This window comes from Lontra canadensis, unplaced genomic scaffold, assembly GCF_010015895.1.
Source record: "Lontra canadensis isolate GAN:19392208 unplaced genomic scaffold, GSC_riverotter_1.0 scaffold4, whole genome shotgun sequence".
In the NCBI taxonomy this organism is placed as follows: Eukaryota; Metazoa; Chordata; class Mammalia; order Carnivora; family Mustelidae; genus Lontra; species Lontra canadensis.
Window position 1 is genome coordinate 19,426,110 of NW_022630998.1, and position 16,718 is coordinate 19,442,827.

General features: G+C 42.4%; 2 protein-coding genes across 2 annotated transcripts in view; both read right to left on the minus strand.

Moving 5' to 3' along the window:
* Positions 1 to 2,678: 2,678 nt before the first annotated feature.
* Positions 2,679 to 4,205, minus strand: GPR150 (G protein-coupled receptor 150). Its single transcript, XM_032846235.1, has one exon. The coding sequence runs from the start codon at positions 4,069 to 4,071 to the stop codon at positions 2,773 to 2,775; it is 1,299 nt and encodes a 432-aa protein (XP_032702126.1). The 5' UTR covers positions 4,072 to 4,205; the 3' UTR covers positions 2,679 to 2,772.
* A 10,540-nt stretch (positions 4,206 to 14,745) lies between these two features.
* Positions 14,746 to 16,718, minus strand: part of ARSK (arylsulfatase family member K) — a 42,787-nt gene continuing 40,814 nt past the window's right edge. Inside the window, exon 8 of the mRNA XM_032846245.1 lies at positions 14,746 to 15,217. Coding sequence (XP_032702136.1) covers positions 14,910 to 15,217 — 308 coding nt within the window. The 3' untranslated portion in view covers positions 14,746 to 14,909. The remainder of the gene's footprint in view (positions 15,218 to 16,718) is intronic.

Genomic DNA, 16,718 nt, shown 5'->3' on the forward strand with positions numbered 1-16,718 from the left:
TTGGGCTTAACCAACTCTTCCACAAAATCTCAAGAAAATATAGTTTAATTTCAAATTAACTACATGCATATGTATTCTGTATTTTTGACCCAGATGGAGATGTCTTAAAATTTCTAGATGGCACAGATGAAAATCTCTAATAGATTATAAAAATCAACCCCCAGTTTGGCAATTGGATAAAAGTTTAGACTTGCCCTCCCATAAGCATTTCCTCTTCTTTTCTTAAAAGAAAAAATAGAAGTCTTATTTTTTTTTTCACCCTTTTACCGTGCAACTCATATCTTCAGCTCCATGTCTAGGCCATCATAGTGGCCCCATTTCCCTTGCGGTGGTCTGCTTATGGATATATGATATGGTTCTGGCCAATGAGCCATGCAGGAACATCTGCTCAGGATGTCTGTGAAATGTTTCTTCTTTCGTATAAAGAGTTAAAAATGAGAGAGAGAGAGAAATTTTTCCTTCCTTTTCTGGACAGGCTGCTGCCTTCAGCTCAGGTCATGATCCCAGAGTTCTGAGATTGAGTCCCGCATCCGGCTCCTTGCTCGGCAGGGAACCTGCTTCTCTCTCCACCTCTGCCTGCTTGTGTGCTTTCTCTCTGTCTCTCTCTCTGACAAATAAAGAAAGAAAGAAAATCTTTAAAAAAAAAAAAAAAAAGGTGATCACGTTCCCTCCCTCACTCAAAGCAGTAAGGCTGTGGCTGTTCACTTAAAAAAGAAAAAAAGAAAAAAAGAAAAATGAGAAGGAGCTAGGTTTTGATGATGAAGTTATGAAGCTACTCAACTAACCAACTTTGGAACAGCTCTACCACTGGACTTCTTATGTGAGAAAATAAATTTAAACCAGCTGAACCCATTTTTCTGTTAGGGTGTGCTCAATTGCAGCAACAGAAACAGCAACTCAGCTGTCTTAAATTCTTAGTTGGGAGCATTCAAAGAGACACACCAGGTCATATTTTGAGTCTCTCTGTGCTTCTGCCTCCATCGCTGCCTTTGCCCATTCCCCGCTTCCCATTAGTTGGTCATCATTGGAATGACTGCTTCAGTCTCCTGAGGTTGTCAGATGTTCTTTTTCAGTGACCCAACACCCTGACTGGAACCCTTATGAAAGCACATGTGCTATCTTGCAGTAATTGTCAGATTGATTTTAAGGTCTTTGAGGGAAAGATGTGTGTTATTCATCTTAGTATGTCCAATGCCTAACACATTGCTTGGCACAAGATAAGGAATTAGTGTTTATTAATAAAGAAAAATGCCAATAAATATCCCATGCTAATGAATAAAAATAATGTCATGAAGACAACTGTGTTCTCTTTTTGGCTAACTTATTCTTGGTATATCACACTCCCTAGTATCCTAAGCAGGGTGCGGAGGAGTAAAAAGATGAAGGAAAACCTTTAACTCCAACATTTTTTGACAGAATTTGGGCAAAAGGTAAATCAAGCTTAGTGGAGATTTTGTAAATCTTGTATCCATTCTATCTTTGCCTGACTCATATGATGAATTATTCAACAAATATGTGTTGAGTGCCTAGTACAGGTCAAGCATTAAGACTTTGGGATACCTCAGTGGAGTAAACAAAGAAAGCCCTCAAAGAGCATTGGCTCTACAAGTGAACTCTAGCAATCATTTCCCCTTTCTCCATCTTAGTTTGGCATTTGTGCACCAACAGGAGGCACAGTCATGGAAATCTCGCAGATTCTCAGATGAAAGACACTGGTAAACACGTGGATACCGTGTTGGTAAGTGCTGCCACTTCTTTCTAGAACCAAGGACAGTTAAGAGGAGGAGGTCACTGATTAAATCTGCTTCTTGCCTTTGTTCTCAGCAATCCCCACCAATAGGCATTGCCTTCATTTTTCAAAAAAAGGAGTTGTATAGATACTTGCAACATGGGGAGGGTGCAGCTTTCTTCCCAGCCACAAATTTCCATGAGGCTCCATCTGGGACAGTGAGCCCACCACCTCGGTGTTTCGCTTTTCTAGTTTGCTGGGGACTCTGCACTGAGAAGCTCCACCTGAGCACAACACCTTAGCTGTAAAGGCTAGTTTGGGCACAGGCACAGTTTCCTGCAGAAACTGGGCGTGTTTGGAAGTGTCTAAAGGGAAGCTTTTATGTGTCCCTCCTACAACCCCCAGCTTCTGTTGAAGTGATGACTAGAAATAAAGGCCACACTGATTTTCTTCTGGGAAAACACATTACCATGGGGAAAAAGTACTAATTGCTCTGTGGGTACTGTTTTTATTTTACAAATACTCTGGTTCTGCAGTGACAGCACGATTACATTTCTGACAGCATCACTGGTACAATCTCCAGGCTCCTCAGGGAGAGCAGTACCGGGATTTTTTCCTCCAGGAAAGAAAGGCAAATTCTCTGGTCTCCAAGGTACACTTGATTTAAACACGACTCAAAATAAGTAAAAACGGATGATAGCACAGCAAATAATGAAAACTTGACAATTTAGCTAAACCAAAAGATCCTATCCAGAACACTATGGGAGCGTCAAAGAGAACTGCAAAAATAACTCTGTATCTTCGACTGTTTTTACAACTTCCCAGTGGCTCAAACTCTCTCGTCTCCAAACTGGGAAATGTGAGAAGAAGCTGGAAGAGTAGGAAAATGTAAACATTAGAAAGAAACAGTTTAGCATGGGGACAACTTCAGGGCCAATATCAGAGACTCTCCTGCTGGTTTTGATCTAGATAGAACCCGGCCAGCCTCAGGTTACGCGGAGGCTGTGTGGCGGCGACAGATGACCCGTCTGGCCACCGAGCAACTAGAAAGCGCTTTCGCAGGAGCAGGGCAGCGGCCGGGGGCGCGGCGGGGGTGGGCGCAAGCCGCCCTCCACCGGCTGCTCGCGTCTAGCGTGGTGGTAGTGGGGGTGGGGCCAGCGGTGGCGGTGAAGCGCTTGGTGGCCCCCGGCCCCCTCATCGTCCTCCGCTCTTCCCTCCCACGAGCAGCAGACTGCGCCCAGGCGCCTTCGCAAACGCCGCAGAAGCTGGCAGTCGCCCGCCTGGAAGAAGAGGTAGACGAAGGGATTGAGGGCGCTGTTGGCCACCCCCACGAGGTGCAGCGCCGCCGCCAGGTCCTCGGTCTCCCAGTCTCCCACCTGTCCGGACGACCACGCGGCCGCCAGTCGTGCCGCGAAGTAAGGAAGCTCGCAACTCACGAACAGCAGCGCCAGCGCCAGGCTCATCTTCAGGCTCTGGACCTTCGCGCGGGGCAGCGCGCTGGGCGCAGGGGCGCGGCTGGGAGTCGCGGACCAGGGCGCTGAAGGCCGTGGGGCGTGGGGCAGGCGCTGCCACCAGGCGCAGAGCAGGCGGCTGCATGCTACGCCCATGACCGCGACCGGCGCCACGAAGCCCGCGACGGCCTCGTAGAGCGCGTACACCTGCAGGTGCCAGCGCGGTAGGGGCGCGAAGATGTCGCGACAGCGACGCTCGCCCGGCCAGGAGCGGGCGGCCGAGGGCGCGGCGGGAGGCGGCGAGGGGGCGCCCCCGTGCACCACGAAGGCTGGGGGCAGCGCCAGCAGCAGCGCCAGCAGCCAGCCCAGCGCGGCGAGGGCGCGCGCGGGCAGCGGCTGGCCCTGCGGCCGGCGCACTGCGCGCTGGCGTTCGAGGGCAATGAGCACCACGAGATGGGCAGAAGCGCCGCGGCCGGACGCCTGCAGCAGCTGCACGAAGCGGCACGAAAGGTCTCCCGCCGCCCGGCGCGGCTCGCCCAGCAGCTCCCAGGCCAGCTGCGACAGCGCGGTGCCTCCGCTCGCGTACAGGTCAGCCAGGGCCAGCTGCACCAGCAGGAAGTCCATCTTGCGACGCTTGGGACCCGCCCAGGGCCCGCCACCCCCGCATAGGCGGCACAGCACCGTGGCGTTGCCGGCCACCGCCACCACCAGGATGACCCCCAGGAAGACCAGGCGGATGCTGCGGCTGGGTGGTCCGGGAGGCGGCGGCGGCGGCGGCCCGGGCACTGGGGCCCCCTGTCCGGAAGTGAAGTTGAGACCCCAGCCAGGAGAGACAGGTACGGAGACGTTGGGCGCTGGCGAGAAAGTTGAGGGGCCGAAGGGATCCTCCATCCTTAGCCTGGGGGAGAAGGAGGTACGGAAGCGGGCGGGCAGGGCGCGGGAAACCCGGGTGGAGTCGAGGCTGCGAGGGGCACGACGCCTGGTCTACGAGTTCCCAAAGTTAGTTGAAAACGCGCGCACACACAGGAAAATGGATTCGGGTAGACTTGCGCTTAGTTGTTTTTATAGGTGGTCCTCGTCATTTGTCACTCAAATGTGGGTTGTACACTCGAGCAACACACATGATTCTTATTCTCCACCTTCTCCGTGTCTCTCCTCCCAATCCCGCTGGATGCCCCTCCGGTCTGCGGTGGCTCCCACCGTGCGCTCGGCGTAGCTCCGGAGTACAGAGCTCTGGAGCCTCTCGGGTTAGCTATTTACGCGTAGAGCACAGCTCTGAGGGGCAGAAACTCGCCTTGCCTGGCCTTTGCAAAAAGCTCCTGTTAGCTGGGACCAACATACCAGAGAGGAAGGTTCTGACCGACATTGTACCTCTCAAAATGGTTATGGATTACCAGTAGGCGGGGGGGGGGGGGGGGGGAAGAACAGACACTAGTTTTCATTAAAAAAATAAAATAAAAACTCGAAAATGCCATGGATCAGCATGTACTAGCATGAGAAAAACAGGAAACACAAGAAACCCAACAGCGTTCGGGGCAAAGAGGGGCCCACTAGATGAATCTTTGATAAAGATATGCCTTCCTCTGACCAACAATGAGAGTATTTACTTGCAGAGAGCTAAAGTGATGATATTGCTTGGCATTTAGGAGGAGCAGCGATTTGCAGATGTTTCAAACACTCCTCATTACTAAAGCAGTGGATCACAGCTGCTCTCTCAGCTATGTAAAATTCACTGCATTAGTCTGAAGAGGGCATTAATAGGTTTTATGCAAATGGTAGTACATTTGTTGATTCTTCTCTTAATATTTCCATCCAGTGACGGATGTGTCATCATGGCTCTTCATTCTCTGTTTTCCAAGCAGATGGAAATTGCTGGGAGGGAGGGACTACGCCCCCAACAAGCCTAGAGAAAAGGTGACTAACAAAATGATAAGATGGCCAATTTTTAAAAAAGAAATCCAAGTCACAGGAAATGGTTTCGATTCAATGCTGTCTCTTTTATTTTAGCCCTATCTCCTCACAAACAAATTTCAGTTTTCCTGTTGGAAGCAGGGTGGACCCTCCACATGATCTCTGTGCAAGTGGATTTCCTGGGTTTCCTCGTCCTGGCATCTGCTGGGATTCACTGTCCCAGGCTGAGGACATATTTGGCACTTTAAGCTGCTCCAGAGAAGAGGGTTTGGTGGGTGTGGTTGACAGTCCTTTTCTTGCCTTGAGGAACCCTAATCCCAAACCAGTGTCCTTTGGCCAGAGAACTTTGTCATTTTTATTATCCTCTCCCCAGAGCCTAGCACTGGGCTTGACCAATCTAGATATCAGGAAATATGTTTCAAATTGCTGAACTAATGGATATATGATGCATTTCAGAGAACTTTGAGCAAATGTTCCTGATTTGACGATAAATCCATCAACCTGAGGAAAAGAAATGTCTTTCATACCTAGGCCAGTATCACCCAGAGGGGAGGCTCTGGAGAGATGGAGGGAGAGCCATTCTTGGTGAAAAAAGAGGTAGAGCTAGAGCCCTGGGAAATCAAACTCGTGGTTTAATTTTCACATTCTCCCCCCAGAGGGTTTTGCGGAGGCCTTTTTCTTTGTAACATACATCATTCCAGCTTACGATTGTCTTCTTCCAGGCAGCTCTTTCTGAGCAATACCCATAATTCAATGATTTCTCTAGCCAATATCAGTTTCATGTTTCTCAAGATAATTCTATAATTTGTCTCACTTTGGTGAAATGGTCTCATATAACAGGACTCTACCAGCAAAATTACATTCCACACAACTTAACATTACTAAGACCTGATAGATCATTGATTGAAAAAAACTAATTCTTCTCAATACAGTATGTACACCTCGTTTGGAAAGTCCACTAGAACTAGAGGGCTGGCAACAATATAGTTTTCCTGTCTACATATCCTCACTCCTCCCTCCCATCTTCTGAGTGGAACCAATTTAGAATCGATTTGCTGTTTCTTCTGGCATTTACTTCATTCCAGAATTCTAAATAGTAAATGCATAATGTAGTAACTATTAGCTTCTCATTAGATAATTTCTCCTTTCCCATACTTATTACAGCAATATTGTAATTTTGGGTTAGATTTACATTTAGTGTATACATTATTATGAAATAAAAATATTCTCAGGTGAGTGTTATAGATATTATGAATATCATTTTCTTTTTCTTGAAATTAATAATTGCATTGAATTTCATTGTCACATAGCTAATTTTTCCTATACCTCTTAGTCCCTCAGTTCAGTTTTGTAACATAATGTAGCAATTCCAGTTTATTTTTCTTGGAAATTTTCTTACCAGAGACCTCCATCCCCGCCCCCTCTCCATGTGGGCTGGTTTCTCTCTAGGCCTACCATACAACTATCATCTTAGAGTGTCGTCATCACTGAAACTCTGCCTTTCTTTTGGGTTGGAATTCTTGTTTCTTGAATCTCTGGTCTTTTTTCTTGGTTTCTTTCTCTTTGGGTAGAACACATCATCCAACACGTCATAAGGTTAAAAAAATGGTGCAGAGGCTGAGGACATAGCGGTGGGAGTCTTGTAGTCACGTAGAATCGGTCATGTTGCCCTCCAGGACAGCTGTTACCCAGGCATCTCCCTTTACCATTATCCTGGAGACTCCTTTCATTATCTCATGCTGGGTTTCCTGCTTTCAAATTTCATGTGTGTTTTGTTTTTGGTTTTTCTTCTTGGTTTATTTCCCTGGTTGGGTAGAAAGCATCCTTCAGTGGCTTCTTGAGAAAGGATAAATTTTGGGGCTCTTGCATGTCTGAACATTTCTTTATTTTACCATCATGCTTAAATGATGACTTGCTGGGGTTAAAATTCTGCACTGGAAATGCTTTCCTTCTGAATTTTGATGGCATTGCTCCATTGCCTTCTGGCTTCTAAGTGTTTGTGTTGAGAAGCATAAAGTCACTCTGGTTCCTGATTTGTATAAATGTGATCATTGTTTTTTCCATTCTAGAACTTGATTGTTCTCTTGTCTGTGACAATTTCCCAAGGATGTGTTTAGTTGGATCCACTGCATGGATGGTATTTAACTGCATTATTTCTCTAGTGGCCTTCAGTCTAGAAAAATTGCCCAGCCTTTCTTTTTCCTTTCCTGACTCTGACAGGTCTGAAGAGTCCACGAATGTCTCTAAAGTTGTATTTGTTTCCACATAATTAAATTTGGATTAGAGTTTTTGGTCTGAAATACTATAGGGCTAATACTGTGTTCTCAGTTTATCATATTATCAGTCTAGTTTGTCTCAATACAAACTAGATGTTAAGCTTGACATACGTTTTTAACACATAAGGTTTTGGGCTCTGTGCTCATTCTCCAGAGGTAGCCAGTCCATGGTCACTATCCACCTGGTCCACTGAAGGGGCTCCATTAGATGTCTAGCCCTGCCCCCAGTCTTTCTCATGAGTGCTGCTTGAGGTCCATGAAAAAAAGTTCATGGGGGTTTCCCTTGTGTGGGGGGCTCCCAGAGTCTCTTTTTTTCATTTTTTAAATTTTTTAATTAACATATAATGAATTATTAGCCCCAGGGGTACAGGTCTGTGAATCACCAGGTTTACACACTTCACAGCACTTACCATAGCACATACCTTCCCCAATGTCCATAACCCCACCACCTTTTCCCTAACCCCCTCCCCCCGGCAACCCTCAGTTTGTTTTATGAGATTAAGAGTCTCTTATGGTTTGTCTCCCTCCCGATCCATCTTGTTTCATTTATTCTTTTCTTGACCCCCAAACCCACACGTTGCATCTCCACTTCCTCATATCAGGGAGATCATATGATAATTGTCTTTCTCTGATTGGCTTATTTCGCTAAGCATAATACCCTCTAGTTCCATCCACGTCGTCACAAATTGCAAGATTTCATTTCTTCTGATGGATGCATAGTATTCCATTGTATATACAATGGAATATATATATATATATACACACCACATCTTCTTTATCCATTCATCTGTTGATGGACATCTAGGTTCTTTCCATAGTTTGGCTATTGTGGCCATTGCTGTTATAAACATTTGGGTGCACGTGCCCCTTTGGATCACATTTGTATCTTTAGGGTAAATACCCAGTAGTACAATTGCTGGGTTGTAGGGTAGCTCTATTTTCGACTTTTTGAGGAACCTGCATGCGTTTTCCAGACTGGCTGCACCTGCTTGCATTCCCACCAACAGTGTAGGAAGGTTCCCCTTTCTCCGCATCCTCGCCAGCATCTGTCGTTTTCTGATTTGTTAATTTTAGCCATTCTGACTGGTGTGAGGTGGTATCTCATTGTGGTTTTGATTTGTATTTCCCTGATGCCAAGTGATGTGCTCCCAGAGTTTCTATTGTTACTTTCACACACATTGGACTTTTAAGGATTTGTCATAGTATCAGTTGTTTTGTTACCCATTCTTTTGGTTGCTAGTTCCCTTCCCTGCCATGTTCTGTCACAGGTGACCCAGTTTGAGTGCCCACTTCTTCTCAGAGGAGCTTGCCACCCTTTTGAATTCTGGTTACCTGTTGTCTTGCAGCCTCAAGCCTTTCTGATAGCCTCAAAAAAAAGCTTACATTATCTAGCTTTTTGTTGTTGTTGTTAACATGGGAGGAATATTCCCTTGCAACCAACGTCCCTATCCTATGTGAAAGCAGAAATCTAAAACATTATTTAAGGATACCAATACTTTGCTATAACTATTATAAAATTGATGCTTATTTTGTTGTCTAACTTCTTGAACAGTTTATTTCCTCTTAATAATAAAAAGTTTGAGGCTAAAAATATTCTTTTTTTTTTTTTGAGGCTAAAAATATTCTAAGTTCTGGTTGTGTGTCACATGTTCTGAGTTTTCTCCTTTTCTTTATTTCAAAAATAGGATAGAACTCTAATTTTTTTACCTAAGAATTATTTAAGATTCTGCTTTATAACTTTATTTTTTAAATGATTTTATTTACTCATTTGTGACAGAGAGAGGCAGAGAGAGCACAAGCAGGGGGAGCAGTAGAGGGAGAGGGAGAAGCTGACTCCCTGCTGAGCTGGGAGCCACATGGGGCTTGATCTCTGGACCCTGGGATCATGACCTGAGCGGAAGGCAGAGGCTTACCCATCTGAGCCACCAAGGCACCGCTCAGCTTTGTAACTTTAAATGTGTTTTAAAAGGCCTAAAAATGTGTTTTAAAAGGGCTAAAATTCTCACCTAAGATCTTAGTATGTATAATTATAAATAACACACACACATATCCACAGTATATGATTGGTGTACAAGGGAAGAGTTCTATCAGAGGTCTCGATCTTTCCTGTTTTCTACACCGATTTTCTTCCACCTAGTTTGTATTGAGACATATCATTCCTTCTCCTGGCCCCTCATTGTCAAGTTCTTAGCTTGATTCAGTGATTTATAGTATGAATTAATAGCCAATAAGAATTTTCTTTTCCCATAATTTTATTGGGTATTTTGGACTTTTTTTCCATGAAAATTTGACTGTTCAGTCCAATTAAGAAAAAAAAAAACCAACACCAAACGCTATTCAGGTTAAAATAGGAATTGTACAAAATTTATACATTAATTCTGGGGAAGTGACATTTTAATAAAAGATCCTTACATCCACGAACTTGCTTTCATTTCATGTTCATATCTTGTTAGTGTACTTCAGTAGAACCTAAACATTTTTTCATCTTGGTTGTGCCTCTTGTTAAAATTTATTTTATTCTCTCTCATAATGTGAGATACTTTTCCTAATCTCCACTCTTACCTAGTGAGCATTCTTATAGGTGTTTATTTATTTTGTATATGTAGCTATTTAACAAATTTCATCAATTCTAGTAGTTTTCATTAGGATGCCCTGGGTTTCATGAGATGTAAAACCACATAGAGTAGAAGGATAAATACAAAATACATCCTTTTATTTTATTTTTAACAGAGACTAATAAAAACATATAAGGTTCCCTGATGATGTGGATGCTTCTGGTCCAAGGACCATAGTTTGAATAACAAGGTTCCAGAACCTTGATTCCCAGATTTTGTTGCACATTAGAGGCATCTGGGAAGCTTTTAAAAACCTCAGAGCTTAGAGGTGGGAGCCAGGCATTAATAGTTTTTGAACAGTCTCAAGTAATTCCAGTTTGCTGCAAAGCTGTGAACCACTGTTCTAGACTAGGGGTTAGCAAACTGTGGTCCACAACAGGCCAAATCCTGTGTTTTTGTAAACAAAATTTCATTGGAAAGCAGCCATACTCATGTTTACATATTGTTTTATTGCTATTTTCACGCTACTTGGTAGTACTGAGTACTTGTGAAAAAGACCATATGGTTCACAAAGCCTAAAATATTCAGTATCTGGCCTTTTTCATAGAAAAAGACAAAGAAGAATAGAGTCCCCTTGTCAACTCTCCTGGGTGGGACTTTGCTAGAAATTACTGTTTCTGGAAGGCTCTACTTTATTGAGAAGGCTACTCCTTTTCAAATCTGCCCTGCCATGGCCAAATGCATTGGTTTTTCTAATCCAGTGTGTTATCTGAAAAACTCGAATTCCCAGCAAATTAATTCAACAAATATTTACTAATCTTTTATGTGCCAGGCACTTGGAATACTTAAGGAAACAAAAAGGACAAAAAGCCATGCCTGTACGGACAGCTTTCATCCTAGTGGGGTGTGGGGGTGGGGGACAGTATAAACAAGTTAAATATGGGAAATACACCCTGCATTAGATGGTAATGATTACCACGGAGAAAATAAAGCAGAGAAGTCCTTGTGAGAGGGTAGCATTGGAGCAGTAATTTGAAGGAGGTAGCAGAGTAAGCCAGGTCAAAATCTGAGGAAAGAACCGTCTTCCCAGCAGAAGGCACTGACAAGAACAAAGGTGCTAAGGTGGTGCATGCCTGGGTTGCTAGGAAACAACAGGGATGCCAGTGTGGCTGGAAGAGAGTGAACGAAGTGGGAGTGTGGGAGGAGAGGGGATCTGTGAGAGAGGGAGCAGCCGAATAGTCCAGGGTCCTGTAGGCCTTTGTGATGATTTTGGCTTTAACAGAGGAAGATGGGAAACCAGTGGAAGGTTTTGAGGATCCAGTGAAGTGATGTGATAGATCGTTAAAAAAAAAAAAAAAAGAATTTATTTATTGAGGCAGAGTGACCGAGGCACAGTGAGAGCAGGAACACAAGCAGGGAGAGTGGCAGAGGGAGAAGCAGGCTTCTCGCTAAGCAGGGACCCCTTCAATGGGGGGAGCTTGATCCCAGGACCCTGGGACCATGACCTGAGCCAAAGGCAGATGCTTAATGACTGAGCTACCCAGGTGCCCCTGAGGTGATGTATCTACAACAGCATCAGTCTGGCTGCTACATTGAGAAAAGACTGAAGAAAGCCAAGGGCAGGCTCAGGGAGACCTCTTAGGAGGCTACCGCAGAATTCCAAACAGGAGATTATGGTAGACTGGAACAGGGTGGAGCAGCAGAGTTAGTAAAACTGAATCCTGGAGACTGTCCTCAATTCAGTTTATAATTAGTGTCCGTTTCTCTCAGATTCTGGCACTCATTTCTTAATTTTCCAGGTTTTTCTTCTTTTTCTGTTTTCACGGTTGATACCAGCTTGAATCAGATTTTTTCCTAAAAACTCAGTTGTACCTAAGTATGATCCTATAGCCCATATATTTAAAACGCTGTGGATGCTTGGTAAGTTCTAACAATGAATGCACCTCGAAGGGCTTGGGTAGAACAAGATGGACTGTATTTATCTTCATAAGCCTATGTTTTCAGAACCACATTTCTATTATTATTGCTTTATTTTCCCCCTATAATTAGCATACACACCCACACACGAGCTATTTCATGTTCTTTAGGTTTAACTAGGAGATGGGAGGTAGATTTGTGTATTTTCATTTTAATTGTCATAGTCCAATATTGAGCTCTTTTCCTTAAGGGTTTTGTTTCAGAATGTATCTGCAGTGACATTTCTTTCTCAGAAATTCATATATAGCTGCAAAGATAAGCTTCTACAAATTTACTGAAGAAGAGTAAACACAGGAGATGAAGTGGCTCTTCAGGAAAACGTCAAAGACAGCTTGAAGAGGAAGTTAGGTAAAATCATTATTTGCAGATCAGCTTTTTATAGCTGAAAAATATGAGATACCAATCAAAAAACTACTGGTACCAAAAATACTGTATTATTGGCACAAAATTAATATATAGAGAAAGAACCTGCATATATAAACAAAGAGAAGATGTAATGGAAGAAAGATCCACTTAAAATAGCACACTGCCAACAAATGATGAAACAACTAGGAAAAACTCCCCTCTGCTTACACTTTGGGACCATCAGCTAGAGAGCTTAACGGAACAATAAGAAAGAACAGTGCCCAGGTGCCATCCCCAGAATTCTAATTTCATTGGCCTGGGGTGGGGCCTAGGCAGTGTTTTCTTAGAGGTCCTTACTTCTCCAAAAATCTCTAAAGAAACTGATCCATATGAAGCAAACTTAGAATAATACTATGAGATCAAAGAAACCTTGAAAAAAAGGGAAAAATGACTGAAGATTATAAAGAGTTTACTTCTCCCTAAAATAGGCTATAAACTTAATACGGTTTCATAAAAAGACTAACAAGATTTTTCATTTCCGAGCTAGGCAAACTTATTCTAAATTTGTGTGGAAAACCTAAGTGAGCAAGAGTAGCCAGGATAACTCTGAAAAAGGAAAATGTTGGCAAGGAACTTGTCTGACCAGAGATGGACTACTGCATCAGTAAGCAAAGGTGGATTGGTCCACTGGAAGATAACAAATGTTCTGAAAGGACCCAAATGTAAATGCAATTTTGGAATATAATAAAACGACATTTCAAATCAATAGAGAAAAAGATATTATTTCAATAAAAGGTATTATGTAATGAAGCGGCTTTTTTTATTTTTTAATGATTTTACTTATCTATTTGAGAGAGAGAGAGAGAGATCACAAGTGGGCAGAGAGGCAGGCAGAGAGAGAGAGGGGGAAGCAGGCTCCCTGCTGAGCAGAGAGCCTGATTCAGGGCTCAATCCCAGGACCCTGAGATCATGACCTGAGCCGAAGGCAGAGGCTTTAACCCACTGAGCCACCCAGGTGCCCTGAAGTAGCATTTTCTAACCAAGGGCACAAATGTTAAGTTTATTCAATAAAAGGTCATTTGCGTAGCCATCTTAGAACAACAAACTAAAGGATTTCTAATATGGGATACATTCCAGGTGGGGCAAAGATCTAAGGTCAAAAAATAAAACTCTAGAAGGGAAGTGGGGGGACACCATGCTGAATATGTATGACACAAAAATCCCAAAGCCATAAATGCAAAGATTCATAAATTTGATTGCATGAAAATACCAATTGCCACAGTTTAAAACACCAGAACAAAGTCAAAAGACAAATTACAAAAAGGAAAACAAAAACAAAAACATGGAGGCTTCTCTCACAGACAAAAAGCTAAGATCCAAAGCCACGCCTGTAATAAAAAAGACAAGCAATAGAAAAATAGGCAAAGAATAGAAATAGTAAAAGTCACAGTGAAGGAAATTCAAATGGCTATTAAGTATATGAAAATATGATCTTACTCAAAATAAAAACACTTTTTTTTAATTTAATTTAATTTTTTTTTAATTTTTAATTTTTAATTTTTTATAAACATATATTTTTATCCCCAGGGGTACAGGTCTGTGAATTGCCAGCTTTACGCACTTCACAGCACTCACTAAAAACACTTTTTAAATATATTTTTATTTATCAGGTTGGTGAAGGATGTGAGGAAGTACATCACTGGTGAGAATTTAAAATTGATATAACTTCTTTGGAGGTAATTTGGTATACTTGTGCTAGATACAGTCTTGCCCCAGTAATTTTATTTCTAGGTATTTTTAAGTGGGGGGAAAAAAAGAAAGAGCAAGATGTGAACATTTTGCAGAGTAAGCTACCTTTTGTGTGTTGGGGGGAAATACAAAGTTTGTTTGTTAGATACACTGTGTGTCTTTAAAAGGATACTTAGGAAGGTGGTTACAGTAGTTGCCCCAGAAAGGGAAACTGGGAAAGGAGGGACACTTCATGCTCATTTGTTCACTCTTTGGTAGTTTGTGCATATATTACCGATGTAAAAAAAAAAAAAAATTGTAATAAAGTCAGCCAGATCTGGGATCTGTGTCCCATCAAATATATCCAAAAAATGTATGGCCCATCAAATGCAAATAACTCAGCAGACACCATCAAATACAAATAACTATTTTATGGTTCATAAGTCATAAAATAATTGTTAAAATTGTCTATATTCCATATTATTCAGAGAAACATAACTTTATATTATACTATTTGCTTCCATCCTTTTAACACCTCCATTAAGTTGTTACAAGTTCATAAGAATGAGGTCTTGATAGTAATCACTTTTGAAAATATCTAATTGCATAATGATTATATATATATTTTTAAAGATTTTATTTATTTATTTGACAGACAGAGAGAGATCACAAGTAGGCAGAAAGGCACGCAGAGAGAGAGGAGGAAGTAGGCTCCCTGCCGGGCAGAGAGCCCGATGTGGGGCTTGATCCCAGGATCCTGGGATCATGACCCAAGCTGAAGGCAGAGGCTCTAACCCACCGAGCCACCCAGGTACCCTATATTTTATTTTAAAACAGAATACATTCTTTAAAAGTAACTAAAAATCAGTAATTATTAAAACATACAAAAGCGAATCATGATCTCTTACCATGTCTCTATATATACTGCTCTAGAACATTATTTTCTAACTTCAGTTCGGATTTTGTTAAGATTAGCGGGGGTGTTCAGCCACCGATCAATCGCACTTTCATACTTCCTTGGTTCTTGCAGCCAGTCCTGATGCCACCTGAGGTTCGCTATAACATTTGAATAGTTCTGCCCTACACTTTTTTTCCACTTGATAAACTGCTCTTTATTGTATTGGTGGACAGCGGCAGAAACCTTAGGGTAGTTAATAATGGAACGAAGCTTCTGATCCAAAGAATATGTAACTTCTGGAAATTTTGTAGCAATATTTGTTAGTTCATCTGGATCTGAGGAAAGATCTGGAAGAAAAAATGGGAATAGCTATCAAAATAGTTACCAGTTACAAAAACACATTTTAGAATGTCATTACTCTGTGACAGATAATGTATTTGAATTTATTTTTATTTTCAGTTCCTGTTAGCATAATAAGATGAAGGACAATATAAATGGTAAAATAATATACCAAAGGTTAAACACTCTTCTAAATGTATGTCCAAATTACCTTCCTACCATCATCCTGCTATCTCATTTTTTTTCTTATCCTTTCCTAGATGGCAGAAATAGATGTCACTAGTAAGCTGGCTTTGCCCTAATTCTTCCTGGTTCTCATGCCTCGTTTTGACACACAGAGAAAAGAAATAGTAATGCTTATATTCTCCCATTTCAACAGCTCCAAACTTTCTAGATGTAAGAATTCTTTACATAGTCAAGTCATAGTCTTGTAAGTTCACTTACTCTTAGTTTTCTATATATTTTAGCATCTTGTGCTTGGATTTTTGAAAGTTCGGTGCATCAACACTGTCCATTTGAGCAAAGAGCCACAGAAATAAGAATGTATCTCATTGCTACCACCAAGAAAATAACAATAAATATTTCAGAACATAAATACCCTTTTTACCTAGGTCAAAGGAAGACAAAATATAACTGTATGTCAATCTAATTGGAAAAATAGCAAATCAAAGATCTTATGACAATTTACTTAAGATAATAAATGAACAAAAACCTCTGTGGGCCTATGTGGTGCATTTGCCAGAAGGGCCCTGAAGACATTTATGACTTTGTTAGATGATTTCAGATGGTACATCTTTGGGAAAGGGAAGTCAGTGAATAAATCCCAGAGAATACAGGAAAGGCAGGCTCACCCCCTGATGCTTTGACAGTCACATCTGCTTTTTGCAGAACATGTCCAGTGAATGAGCAAGACATGCCCATTACACATCAGGATGAAAACTGAAGGACTTCCCTTTTTTTTTTAATTTTTTTTATTTAACAGAGAGAGATTACAAGTAGGCAGAGAGGCAGGCAGAGAGAGGGAGGGGGAAGCAGACTCCCCGCTGAGCAGAGAGCCCGATTCGGGGCTCGATCCCAGGACCCCAAGATCATGACCTGAGCCGAAGGCAGAGGCTTAACCCACTGAGTCACCCAGGCTCCCTGAAGGACTTCCTTTTGAAGCCAAGAATCTCCTGCTCTTAGGGTAAAGGGGAGAGGGGGAGGTCAATCAGTTTAGCCCCTAAAGAATTATTTGGAGTTAACGATTTTGACATTTCTAACTGGAAAGGAAACTTAGGGAGAAATGAATATTAATAATGGCATGTTATATGTGAAAAAGAGGGGCAAGGGATAAGTAAAACCTGAATTTAATAATGTTGCTTTAAAATTAATTCATAGAGGAGCGCCCGGGTGGCTCCATCGGTTAAGCATCTGACTCTTGATTTTGGCTCAGGTCATGATCTCAGGGTCCTGGATCTCACCCCATATGGGGCTCTGTGCTGAGAGGGGGAGTCTGCTTGAGAATTTTCT

Excerpts from the sequence above, each read along its gene's own strand:
- GPR150 (XM_032846235.1), bottom strand. The coding sequence starts at position 4,071 with ATGGAGGATCCCTTCGGCCCCTCAACTTTCTCGCCAGCGCCCAACGTC.